Genomic DNA, 13,643 nt, shown 5'->3' on the forward strand with positions numbered 1-13,643 from the left:
CTTTCCATCAAAACAACAATTTTCTGTATAATTTTCTTAACTTTTAAACCCACCAAAAAGTTCAAAGTCTAGATAAGCAGTTTATTACCTTTTTTCGCTGTGACTTAATCCTCGGCAGCCGGGCACTGTCTCAAATAGACTAAATCCCTGGCGTTCAGAAATTTTCACAGAATTTCCGCCGAAAGGTTCCTCCAAACTCCTTAAGAATATCAAATTTTTGTTAAGAAATGTCAAGCGATTCCGTAAAAATTATTTGGTTTGTCAATTGACAAATTCTCCGAGGTTGTGCATACTATATTGTTATTTACCAAGACTTTCACTCGACAAAACGAGCACTGTGATTGTTTGATTCTTGGTCACGTGCCGCTGATTAAATTCAAACGTATCCCGACCGGGATGCAATTGCGCAGTTGTTGCCTGCGCATCGAATACAACAGCACATGATTGTTCAAGGGAGAGTCTAAATATATAAAAAAGCACTTAATGTATGGTCCCTCAGGAAACTAGTTAGTCCTGTTTGTCCTTATGTTTCCCGAGACGAAGTCGAGAGAAAACAACAGGACTCTCGGGAAGACAAAACTAACTGTTTCCCTCGGGACCATACCTTAAGGGTATAATGTTAATGTGTTTTGGTATGTTTCTGTAAAACCAACATTTTTAAACAAACACCGAATGTACTCAATAAGTTGGTATGAAGTTTCAGTGGCATTTTGGTGAAATTGCTGATTGCCGGGCATTTAGTCTATTTGAGACCGTACCGCTGTCCTAGCGGATTTGGACCCCCCAACAAGACTGAGTGAAAACATCATCCTTAACGTTCTCGTAGAAATAGATAATACTTTACGTTGCAGTACATACTAAAGTTTGTTTTTAATTCAAAACATGCATATTGATTTCATCTTGTTCTCAGCATCCCGTCACAATCTAGGATTTTCGTTAACGCGATCGAAAGGGCTAAACTCAGGAATAAAAACGAACTGTGAAACTTGAAAACGTTTGATTTTTGTTATTCTCTTGAAAAAGGTGAAACGCGTGAAAGCTTTAATTGTTTTCACTTCAATGGAATCCCGATTGCTCGGGTCCTCCATTTGTCTCAACTCTCGATAACTCCAACAAAAGTGGTTCCCCTTCCCCCAGTCAACCCAATTACTCCAACTCCAACTGATTTTCATTTCCCATGGAGACTCGAAAAATCGGGAATCCCCTGCCCGTGTTCCACAAAGAGATTCTGTTGCTCCACCCACTACTGTTACATTGAGACTTTTTCTATCGTTCGTAAGCCGAGAACGCACACTAAAATTTACATCCAATTGTGTTTGTGTTACATGTTGTATTCAAAAATTAGTTAAACTAACAGTCCCTTTTTAGGTTTTTATTCTAGTTAGTGTTCGGTCGAGTCGATTTACCAAAAATAGGCTTTACGAACGACTTGTTCCAAGAGTAATTACTTCGTTCTTGTTTAGAAACTGTTTAATATCATTTAATTAGAAAATCAGACTGAGTTATTTTTTAGACTGGACGCAATAGTCTCTACTATTGTGTTGACGTTTCGTATCAATGTTGATTCGCATCAGAAGAAGCAAGGATTTATTGCAACAATTTCAATAGTTCAAATGCAGTAGTTTCTTCGCATTTAATTCTTGCGTATACTGTACGAATCGCTAAATGCGGCAGAATTGGAACGGAATGGCTGTTTATCTTTATCTTTACTGAGGAATGTTGTGTTGTGAATGAAAAGAACGTCGACAAAAAGCTTCCAAATAGAATTAGGTACCAAATATGATACAAACGATGCTAAAAGGAAAGTTTGGTAGGAGGGTCCAAATCTGCGAAGGGGGTCCATATCTGCTGGTGGATTTGGACCCCCGGTCCAAATCCGCTGTGAAACCGGTAAGACACTGGCTCAGATCAAATGAGGAAATAATGCGACACCACACATTAAATGAAAGGATACTAATCATAACTAACAGTGATCAGTTATAAAACGCTTCAGTCTTCATGTGTCACATGTTCCACACTCCACCACCCCTCCCTCCTTGAAAACAAAAACTTTGTCACAGTGTCGGATGGTGTTCAGACGGTGAGCTATAATTATTACTGTGGAGTCTTTCAGTTTCTCTCGCACCACTCTCCAGATTATTTCTTCTGTGCCTGGATCCACGTGTGCAGTGGGTTCATCCAAGATGACGATCTTGTTCTGCTGCAACAGCACACGAGCCAAACAAATCAACTGCCGCTCTCCTACACTAACATTTGCTCCATTTTCCAACAATTCATAATCCAATTGTCCCTCAAGACTTTGTACGAAATCTTTCAGTTGCACATCCTCTAAGACTCGCCACAGATCCGCATCTTGGAAGCGGTTGACAAGATCCAGATTTGTCCTCAATGATCCACTGAAAAGCACCGGGGTTTGGCCAAGAGCGGATATGCATCCTCGAGCTGTTCGGAGATTAATGTTCTTTATCTGAACCCCATCCACGAGAATATCTCCGTCAGGGTCGGGCATGCGCAAAAGAGCTGCTGCAAAAGATGATTTGCCGGCGCCCGTGCGGCCTGCAACACCTATGTTTGAGCCTCCTTTGAAGTCAAGATTTATGTTCCTCAGCGCTTTAGGTCCCCCCGGGTAATACGTCATCGACACATCGCGGAATGTGATATTTCCTTCGCGTGGCCAGTGTTCTGGGGGAAGTGTGTCCACTTTGTATCCAGGCTCAGAGTCGAGCTTGGTGTAGGTCATAACTCGTTCAACTGACGTCATAAAATTCTCGACATCTGATGATTTTCTGACAGTGTATTGCGTCAGCTCCACTGTTTGAATGAGGTAAGTGAGAGAAAGCCCAGCGGAAGCTAATTAGAAAAACAATCCGTAAATTAACTGTTGATTTCCTTCAAGTCACGCAAAAAAAATTACCAAAACTCTTACAGCAAAACGATGCACGACTCGATACGACACAGCGCGCCGCGGGTACCTGTTACCACGACACTACTCGTGTAACATGCTGGATTACTTTGGAAAACATTTTTTATAATCAAACCAGTTTCAATCGTTTCCATGAAGATAGTGATGAAATGGGCTACAACGACTTGTTTTTGTCTCCCAGCTACGCGCGGAAAGATTCTTTTCACAGTCTCATTTATCACATGGAATATCATAGCATTTGGGTGTACGTGAGCGTGAAATGGTGCAATTATTTTGGATAAAACTCTACATACCGGCGTCTTGAGATACTAAAACTGCCACTAAGACGACTAAGCCTATTAAAAGAGAAATGATTGCATCCAGACGAATACCGAACCATCTGCCACTCGCCGTCACCATGACAAAAGACTGGGTATGAGTGTCTTGGTAGCTGTCCATGGGGAAAGAAAATAAATCAGCGTAAGCCATCTCGAGTCCAAATATTTTTTCACTCAAATTCTATAAGCTTTGGGGGTGGGGGTAAGGAGATTGCCGCATTACTATCATGAACGACTGGGTATGAGTGTCTTTGTAGCTGTCCAACGGGAAAGAAAATACATCAACGTAAATCATCTCCAGTTCAAATGTCAGTCTGCGCACCAAGTTTCTTAGGCGTTGCGTAGAGGGTGCCATCACCATGATGAAGGAAAAAAATTTTTAGATTTGGTATACAAAATGTAAATTAGAAAAGAAAAAAAAATTTGGACCGTCAATGAAAAAAAGTTATCAGGTAGAGGGGCTAATTTGAAGCTGGGACCGAATACCAAATTTTAGATCCACTGCCCCAATCTCTACAATTTTCAAAGCGTTGGAAGGGGAAGGTGGGGCGGGGAGGTGGAAGGGTATGGTGGAAGGGTATGGTGGAAGGTGGAAGGATGGGGAAGGGGCAACAGGAGAGATTTCTTTTTACAGATGATGATCCAGGATGCCAAACACAAACCCTGCATTATGAGCGTTTAGTGGACCGAGCCTGAATTGAGTTTGAGATTTTACCTTTAAAGCTCACTTGAAGAGTTGCTCGAACTTACTTGTAAAACTTGTGCATAAAATCTCTCTGTCTACCTCTTGTTCGAATTGTGTCCAGTCCATCGAGAGTTTCTGATATGTGAGAGAAGATTGGGCTTCGACATATTGACTCCAACCTTTTTAGTTCTCTGGAACTCTTCAAGTAAAATCTTGCGATGTAAAGAATCATGGCCGTCACTGGAACAGTGACAAACAAAACCCAAGGATTTGTAGCAGAAGGAACGATTACTGATGAGAGCAACAGCAATACCAGTTGAATTGTAGATAGAAACTGTAATGGTAATAACTCATCCATGCTACCCACGTCTTTAGAGAATCGATTCAGGATTCTACCCACGGGATTTGAATCGAAAAAAAGAACCGGCGCTTTTAAAAGAGCCATAACCATTTTGTCATGAAGCCGCTCAGAGCTTCTTAGACATGCCAAAAAGAAAATGTAGGCCCTGATGATGCTTAATATGAAGGAAGCAGCGACCAAACCACCGTAGATAGTAAGATTTGTCTTGTCTTTCTGTTCTGATGGAAGTTTCCCGGTCAAAAAGGACAGCCACACGTCAGGGGCAACTATCGATGCTGAAAAAGGGCGAAAAAATGGTGAATAATAAAAATAGGCGAAAATGAGATAATTTTCTTCATAATCTGCGTAACAGTCTAAATCAGATGAAATAAACAATTTTAAACTCAGGATTAAAACGCGTCAACCTCTCTTATAAATGGTGGATTGGTTGTTAGTCTTAACATGAATTTCCTGTCACCCTTTGCACGCCTTTTTCCGTCAGTCCCAGTTTCCTCTTGCTCCTCCAAGACAAAGAGAAACTGGGTTGGAGTTTCTGACTTGGTTGCTTGCTTGCTGGTTCGCCCCGAGAGAAAATGTTTCTCGACAGCACCAAACAATGGCTAAGTTTTTGCCACTTTTATAATTCTTTAGTGCTCACCTTGAGAAATAAGACACAAGAAAATCATTCCAATGATGAATAAGGAGTGAATACCACTTCTGAAGTAGTCCCAATACAGCTTACTTGACACCGTTCCGATTGCCCGATCTTCAACAGATATTTCCAGTTCATTGTCTTTATTTCTAAGTGGCTCCAAATCTCCGCGTCTCTCTTCATCCTCCGTTGTGGTGACCATGTTATTGGACTTGTTCACTGTCAAAGCATTCTTGTAAAGTGGGTTGATGGTGGTATTTAAGATGCTTTTTCTCTGAAGCTTAGCGAAGGTTCCCTTCCCCAGAACGCGACCTTTGTGCAGTACAATCACTTGGTCTGCATCTTTCATATGTTGTTCTTGATGAGAAGTTAACAGGCGGGTCTTCTCACCAAGCAAACCCTTGATACACTTTTCAAAGATATGCCGACCAACTTTGAAGTCCACCGCGCTGAGAGGGTCATCCAACAGGTAAAGGTCTGCATTCATGTACACTGCGCGTGCTAAGTTTACTCTTGCACGCTGACCACCACTCAGAACGGCACCGCGCTCACCAACAACGGTTTGGTCACCGTTCGGGAACCGCTGAAAGTCTTCCGTGAGGGCGCATGCCTCGATTATTCTGGTGTATCTTGGTTCTTCGCACGACTCTCCAAATAAAATATTTTCTCTTAAGGTTCCAGAGAACACCCAGGCTATTTGCGGTACATACACAAAAGTTCCTTTACGGCCTATTGTTCCGCTTACGTCTGGCATCTCGCCAGCGATCGCTGAGAGGAGAGTGGATTTACCGCTGCCTACTGGTCCGGTGACGACTGTCAAGCTTCCTGATGCAGCAACGAAGTCCACATCTTGAAGAATAAATTCATCTTTCCTTGCTATTTCGTTATATGTTAAATGCGACACACATAAAGTTCCTGGCTTGGAAGGGTTTATCCACTGATCAGTAAGGGGATCTTCATCTGATACATACGACCGGCTTATAGATGTAGAATCGTTTTGTAACTTGTCCCACTTTCTCTCTAGAACTGTTCCTCTGTCTTGTAGACAATAATCCTCAGAGATGGAAAACAAATCCTCTGAAATAAGAAAATCTTCTATTCTTACGAGTGATGCAAATGATTCCCGTGTCTCCACCACACCATACGCAATGTCAAGGCAAATAGTAAGTTTTAGCAGGTTAGTAAACATTAAGAGCATAAAAACATTGACTGGTGTTAGGGGTTGACCAGTAAGCAGCAGAGTAATAACAGACAGCAGGATTGGTATTGAAGTATACTCCAAGGCAGCCAAACTTGAAAGAATAGCACTTTTCGTACGGATGATGCTTATTTCTCGTCTGAAAGAAACAAAAAGATTATCAATTATTCTTATTATTTATCATATAAACCAGGAGAGATCTTTTAAGTACCTTGGCGTGGTAGTAGATGAATCGTTATCTTGGAACAGTCACATGTCTTACGTCGCGTCCAGAGTCTACCCTAAACTTAAATTGTTAAACAGATTTTCGTTTTTTTTAGATTGCGGTTTTAACATACGGGATCCTGCACTAGGAGGATTTCCCTTTGTTTTAGAACGGCTACAGAATAAAGCTTTGAGAATAATCTTAAGACAAACCATCTGACTTGCACTCAAAGGATGAGAGAAAAATTAGGACTTCTTACGTTATCCAGCAGGCGACGATATATGCGTCTTCAGCTAGTGTTTAAAATTGTTAATAACTACCGTTGTCCCACGCAACTTCAGAGTTATGTGAATTTCAGATAAGAACTTTGCGGCAGGTCCTTAAGAGATACCCGAGAAACTCACTTGCCTAAAGTAAAATCTGCAATGGGCCAGTCTACATTCAAATTTGCAGCTGGAAAAGAACGGAACAATTTACCTAAAGAATTGCAAGCTAAAGACTTAAATTTAAGAACTCGTAAGTCAAAGACATTTCATTATTTGTTAGAGCAAGACAGAATACAGCACAAATGTAACATAGAGTTTTTCTCTATTTATATATACATTAGCTGTTATTTTTGTAACCAAATCTTACCTTTTAGTTTTTAATAGTTTTTTTATTGCTACACTAATTTGAAATGGTTTAACAACTGCACATAGGTTTATACCAGCTGTCTTTATATTTAAATTAAGCTGATCAATTTTTGAAGTATAAATAAAATTATTATTATTATTTTTGAGAAACTGAAGGTACTGATCAGAAACTCTGCACTCTTCACTCTGCACTGGTTGAGAAGATACGTATCGTTTATTACACCCAAAAACTCTCTGAAAACTGAACACATTTTACAATAAGCAAAGTGCAATAAACAGTACTTCGTCATAGTTACAAGAGATTCCTAAATATGAATTCCAACCTCCCTCACAGCTGCCCTCGCCACCCATAAATGTTAAATTGGTTAATTAAAAACTCTTACAGTGTTCTCCCGAAATCTTGCACGAGTTATCACGCCAGTAAACCAATACTATCACTTCGTTCACCCAAAGGTATGGGTGCGAAGATGTTCTGCGGTTACCTGAAAAATTAAGTAGGCTTTTAAATTTCTCTTACTTTCGTGTATGTTTTATTTTTTCTCTGAATTCATCCTCCCACGCATGCGCTTTGATAGCACGTATCCCAGAAACCACTTGGTTCGTCAAGGAAATTCGCCGATCAGATTCCGCCGCTGAACGCAGACGCAGTACGGCATTGAGAGAAGACATCTCTGCGTAATACGGTAAAAGAAGCCAGAGAAATATCTCTCCCATAAGAGCCTGCCAGCCAATCAAATAAGCGATTATAAGCGTTGCAGGCACGATTTGGAGTATGGCTGAGTTCATTGTTAGAATACATTTAGGTGCTGTCTCCATCCGCTGAACATCATTTGATAGCAAGTCGATCACACGCCCTGCTGAAAACTTTGACAATGAGCTCTTGCTAAGCAGTAAGATCTGAGAATGAAACAATATCAATACTAGAATTGACTTCTTGAAAAGGAAAACCCATGTTTAGTGCAGAAAGTAACCAGAATCATTAACTATTATTTGCCAAAGTAAAGGTGGCTAGTGGTGGGTATTTACCCAGCTGTAAAGTGGCGAGGTGAATACCCACCGATGGCCACCGAGTAAGTGCTTTAGGATGTACTAAAACAGTCAGAGAAAAAGACACAAAAAGATGATTTCAACTCATTTTTTCTCGCAACGATTACATTATTTCGGGCGAAAAAGCCGATCAGCGCACGCCTTTAACGCTATACACTGTTTTAGTATATATTAAAGATGATTAGTGTATACCACTCAGGTGGATAGTGCAATTCGAGTGCGCTGATTGGTTAGTTCGGAAGTGATTACCAAGTTCTACTCATCTCCAAGGAAAAAACGCACTTCCAAAGTTCAATTCTCAATCATTTTTTTTCATCGCATACATTAAGGAGCCAATGGGGACCGCCAACTGGGTCTGGCCAAATTGCTAGAACGCCGGCTGCCACCCGCGAGATCGAGGATCCAAGTCTCAGATTGAACTACCTCTCACGCTCCCAAGACAGAGACGTAACTAGAGGAGTCTTGAGGTGCCAAGACAAATCTTATTGTTCAGGTTTGCGAAAGTATATGAATTCATAGAAGCTTCAGCTTGGGCATAATCATTTCAGATGCTGGTTAATATGTAATACCAGCCTGCAAATACACAGTGTTGCCGAGAAAAGACGGAATGCACTCCTAGATTACCTACTTAGACACTTCATTAAAAACGTTCTCTGACTACTCCATAATTTAGGGTTAATAACAAAAGTGTATCGAAAAGCGAAAAGAAAAAAGTGTCGAGAGAATTAACGAAGATTGCGCCCATTCCCCATACCTAACCCAACCCTACCCTGACTCGTTTCCAATCTTCTTCAAAGCGACAGTGTCGGCAACTAACAAGGGCAAGTGCAGCGGGATGGGAAAAAGTAAACGGCGCGCAGATTGTGGGGAACGCTGGGGACGAGTCAGTTACTCTTCTTGTGCTCACCTTTCTGTAAACGAGACCTTTCACTGCGTTACTCAGTCTGATGCCCATTAATTCACCCGCGTAAGAGTTATGTTGCACGCCGAGGGTCCCGACCAAAGTGGTTACAGTCATGGCAGTTGCTAACACGCAACCATGAAGGATGTTGTTCTGATGTGTTTCAGGTGACATTAACATAAAAATCAGATATCCAATGAGCAATGGTGAAAGAAGGGAGCCGATTGCGTACAAGACATCACAGCAAACAACAAAAACAGCTTCCCTGTAGGAAATCATCTTAAAAACACTTTTCCACAACTTCGGTCTTTTCTTCTTCCTAATGGAATTAGCTATTTCCTCTTTCCATTTTTTGTCAAGAAGTTCTGTGGCTGACTGTGAGGTGTTCTCGTTTGAGAGTGGTACAAAGTCTTCTTCCTCTAAGGTTCGTTTACTGCCTGTCTTCATGACATCGTTCATCCATTGCAAACAAAGGAAAGAGACAAAACCAACTTTCTCGGCAGATTCACCAGTGGAGGAGATCTTCCTGTAACCGTTCGGTGCCATGGCTCTAAACCTTTAGCCGAAGAACGATAAAACCTGATCAATAGTATCGTTTTTCATTGATAAATCCAAGTCATGCTTCACATTTTGCTATTTTAAATTTGAAAAAATGATGAACGAATTAGCACTTTTAATTCAAATAGAATGTGAGAGATTGGGATAAACTCCTTCCTCATAAAAGAATCATATTTTTTTGTCCCACTCTCGTTCCACATCTCGTGACAACATCTTTTTATTTCACTACCGAGACTTTGACATTGTCAGTCCTAGGGATTTGCGGGATCGTTGTCACAATGAAACTTAGTAACGGCCCAACTCTCCATCGAGGTCATTGTACAGCATCAGAGCGGATAATTCGCAAGTTTGAAGTTTAATACCTTGCCCGAGACTTACATATTTTCTAGTCCTGTGGCCAGATATCACGTTTCTTTAATTCTGATTTATTTTTAATTTACCCTTTGTCGTGTCATGGAAGAGGGGGGCGGGGTGGGGGGATAAGGGGTCCACAGTTTGCCACTACCTGTACCACGTTTTCTCGGCTCCAGTACTCACTCTGCACTCCCGCCCTTCATGGCATTACTCCCGTCTTCAGGTTAATAAAATGAATCAGAAATCTGGGTTTTTAGAAAGCTGTGCCAAAACGTATAATTCTGGACCATTCTCTGGCGTTTCATTTTTTTCGAGGGAGGGGAGGTAATTTCTCAAGATGAACATTATACATACCTGGTTATCACAGTTTGACCATCGATTCTAACATCTCACCATAGAGAAGAAATTTTCAGTCCACTGTGCAATCTAATCGCTATTGGAATTCAAATGCGTATTTCGTAGCATTCAGGAATCCCTGATATACTGGGATCATGCTTTTTAGAGATGAAAACGGATGCAAAGGTTGTGTCCGTAGATACTAAAACAAGGAATGACCAAAATCCACCTAAAACCACCTACAACCACCTAAAAACCACCCGAAACCACTTACAACCAACTTCAGAGTATTATTTTTATCATTGTGAAAATTTTGTTGGCAAATGTAATTGTACACGGGAAATGTTGTAAATAGCGAAAACTAATACCCCTGAAAATTAAGTCACTGTCTGCGACATTCACCCATCCAATGGCTCGCATAACCAGGAAAAAACACAAAAAAATTGTTAGCATAAGAGCAGCGCCAAGAGCCTTAACTTTTCGAGTAATACATAGACCACGTTTTCGAGGTCTGAATTGATGTGTTTCAGGGAAATCCGAGCAACCCTAACTATCTGAAATTGCTTCAAATCGGGTTGCGGAGCGAGCGTACAACAAAGAAAACAAGTTTTATAATGAGTTGGTATTATTCAGAGAAAAAAATTAACTTGACTGAGAATAGGAAACCACGAAAAGAACAATGACATTTGAAACGATGTGTGATAAACAGAACTTGCAAGTCTCGCAATTTGCATGTAGCTTATAAATTCCCTTAAAATTACCGCACTTACAAGCACTTACAAGCAGCATCCTTACGAGTCCCAAACGCGAAATAGATCGAGTCAATCAGCTCTCGGAACCTACAGCTTGCTGGCATTAATTTGTATCGATTAGCCTGGGTGCCAGTAGCCTACGTGTAGCCGTACCCTCCCCCACCAAGGTAAGACGGAGGCGAGGCAACGTCTACGCAAACCTGACATCGTGTTCCGTGACGCCATTCTTCTGCAAGAAAATATATAACGACTTTTTATTGGTTAACCCCTTTTTCCGATTCTTTCGTCAATTCTGATTGGTTCGGGTGGGTAATTTTTTTTCACATTAACGAACAAGATGATGAACTAAATATTTTCACGGTCCACTTTTCCTTTAAAGAGCCAACTTGATTGTTGGAACCGCTCAAAATTTCTAAGTAAAAATCTCATATTCTTAAAAAGTTTGAAACAACCTTCCGGTGGAAATTCTGTGAAAATTTCTGACTGCCGTGCAATTAGTGTATTTGATACCATGTCTAGCTGCCGGGCATTTAGTTATAGCGCATAAATAGGGAAAAAACTGATTATCCAGGCTTTGACTTTTTTGACGGGCTTCAAAGTCAAGAGAAATTATCTAGAAAATTGTTGCTTTGATTGAAAGCAATTGCCATGACCGAGCTCTCAATGCATTAGCAAGTTTAAATGAATTATGTCGTGAGTTGCCTTTGCATAATTATAAAAAAAACCCGCTCAAACTTTTTAATTTTATTTTCAAATAAGGGCTGTTAACTTTTTTTTGAAAACTTTGTTTGTCATTGAAAAAAAAAAAAACTCTTGCTTTATTATTCCAAATTGCGCTCGAAATCTTCTGATTGAATGGACTAAAGAAATTCTGTAAAACGATTTAAGTGCAGTCGTAAAAGCGTGCAAGTATGCTAATCGGGCTTTAACACAATGGATTTCTGCACGCGCGTTGTTCCGTTAGTGATCAGGACTGCTTGCCGGCGTGTTACTGGTTTACGGAATTTTTACCTTTGGTGCAGTTTCACCCATTACAAAGTTCCCTCCAGGGCAAAAGAACAAGGTTAGCCGGTTAGTGTTAATCTCGTGATCTCTTGACCATTTTCAATTTTATTCCCCCGGAACAAGTCAAATTTCAATCGCACTCGTACGTATTCACATGTTGGCAACTATTTTGAAGCAGGCGAAATTAGATGACTTAGCGGTTTTCGATCTTTAGATGTTCTTCCTAAGTCTCCTTTAATACCAGTTTGAGGCCAAAAAAAAGGAGAAATAGCGGTGATTAATTTCATTGGCCGTTCTGATTTTCTTAGGTAAAAAATTCTGTATTAAATTTGAATATTTTAGGCATCGATCCGCATTTTTAGCGGGCTTTTTGGAAAAAACTCACTCTGAAGGTTGAGCTGAAATTACCGATGATTCCCGTTCCACGCTGTAGCAAGTGCATTTAAACCGTAAAAATAAATATCTGCGAGGCGACAAAAAGAAAAAAAAAGACGAGAGGATGCCAAGTCTCAGGGAAATATACGTGTCGTGACACAACCGTTGAGTTGTGTTTTCATTTCTAAAAGGCATGACCCCAGTATGCAGACAACAGACTACAGACCGGATAAAAAATGTAGACTAAGTACAAAATGTAGACTGCAGACTGCAGAGTGGGTACAAAATGCAGACTGAGAATCTGACGAGTTTTTTCGTCATGTATGTGATAACATGTCATCTTAAAACTTACCGAACGTCACGCAATCGCTTTTCCGCGATCAGCTTTCACGATTATTAGCACTATTTTGGAATATTCCTGGCCCACATCTTGATGAAAATCGATCGTAATATAATTTCAAGCCTTCATGTAGTCTTCTCACTTTGCGCGCGAGTTGGTTGGTGTGATGTCTAGACAGATTTTACCAACGTACTAAAATTAGATGTGGATGTAAATGAGATGTCACTATTGAATATTTAACCCGCTTTAATCAGACATTTATTTAGAGATGACACCAAGCAAACCAATCCTGAAAAATATATTCGGCACACTCAACAAATCATGAATCTTGCAATACAGCTTGCCGTCAAAGAACTGCTCAAATAATCGAAACGAAATAAAATAAAATAAATAAAATAAAATCTATCAAATAAATAAAATAAAGCGCAATCGCTTTTCCGCGATCAGCTTTCACGATTATTAGCACTATTTTGGAATATTCCTGGCCCACATCTTGATGAAAATCGATCCTAATATAATTTCAAGCCTTCACGTAGTCTTCTCACTTTGCGCGCGAGTTGGTTGGTGTGATGTCTGGACAGATTTTACCAACGTAATAAAATTAGATGTGAATGTAAATGAGATGTCACTATGAATATTTAATCCGCTTTAATCAGACATTCATCTAAAGATGACACCAAGCAAACCAATCCTGAAAAATATATTCGGCACACTCAACAAATCATGAATCTTGCAACACAGCTTGCCGTTAAAGAACTACTCAAATCAAAATGTTTGGTGCAACTCATCAACACCTCAAGCAATATTTGATTAAAAAAATTTTCCACTCACTCTCGTCGTGAAGGAAAAATAACCACGATCGCGCATGGTTGTCACAACATGAATAACACGTTTACCATAGGTAATCTGATATCTTTCATCTGTCCAGTGGTATCGCATTTCTCGTAAAGCGCGGTAAAAATACACGTTAAAACCACAGAAAAGCCAACATTTCTTATTCTAAAAGATGACTCTAATTTACAG

At 40.3% G+C, this 13,643-nt stretch overlaps 2 protein-coding genes across 2 annotated transcripts in view; one reads left to right on the forward strand and one right to left on the reverse strand.

Annotated features, from left to right (window-relative positions):
• On the reverse strand, positions 1 to 13,520 carry LOC113673656 (ATP-binding cassette sub-family C member 4). The gene is made up of 7 exons (XM_089186045.1): positions 12,633 to 13,520; positions 8,907 to 9,456; positions 7,470 to 7,849; positions 4,924 to 6,254; positions 3,991 to 4,561; positions 3,217 to 3,353; positions 1 to 2,850 (listed from the first exon to the last, which is right to left on the reverse strand). The coding sequence occupies exons 2-7, from the start codon at positions 9,444 to 9,446 to the stop codon at positions 1,997 to 1,999; spliced, it is 3,813 nt and encodes a 1,270-aa protein (XP_089042171.1). The 5' UTR covers positions 9,447 to 9,456; positions 12,633 to 13,520; the 3' UTR covers positions 1 to 1,996.
• The window catches only part of LOC149039229 (ATP-binding cassette sub-family C member 4-like), a 17,466-nt gene continuing 15,431 nt past the window's right edge, over positions 11,609 to 13,643 (forward strand). The window contains exon 1 of the mRNA XM_089186046.1: positions 11,609 to 11,971. The gene's annotated coding sequence lies outside the window, so the exon portion shown is untranslated. The remainder of the gene's footprint in view (positions 11,972 to 13,643) is intronic.

The sequence above is a fragment of the Pocillopora damicornis genome, chromosome 10 (assembly GCF_964200805.1).
Source record: "Pocillopora damicornis chromosome 10, jaPocDami1.2, whole genome shotgun sequence".
Lineage (NCBI taxonomy): Eukaryota > Metazoa > Cnidaria > Anthozoa > Scleractinia > Pocilloporidae > Pocillopora > Pocillopora damicornis.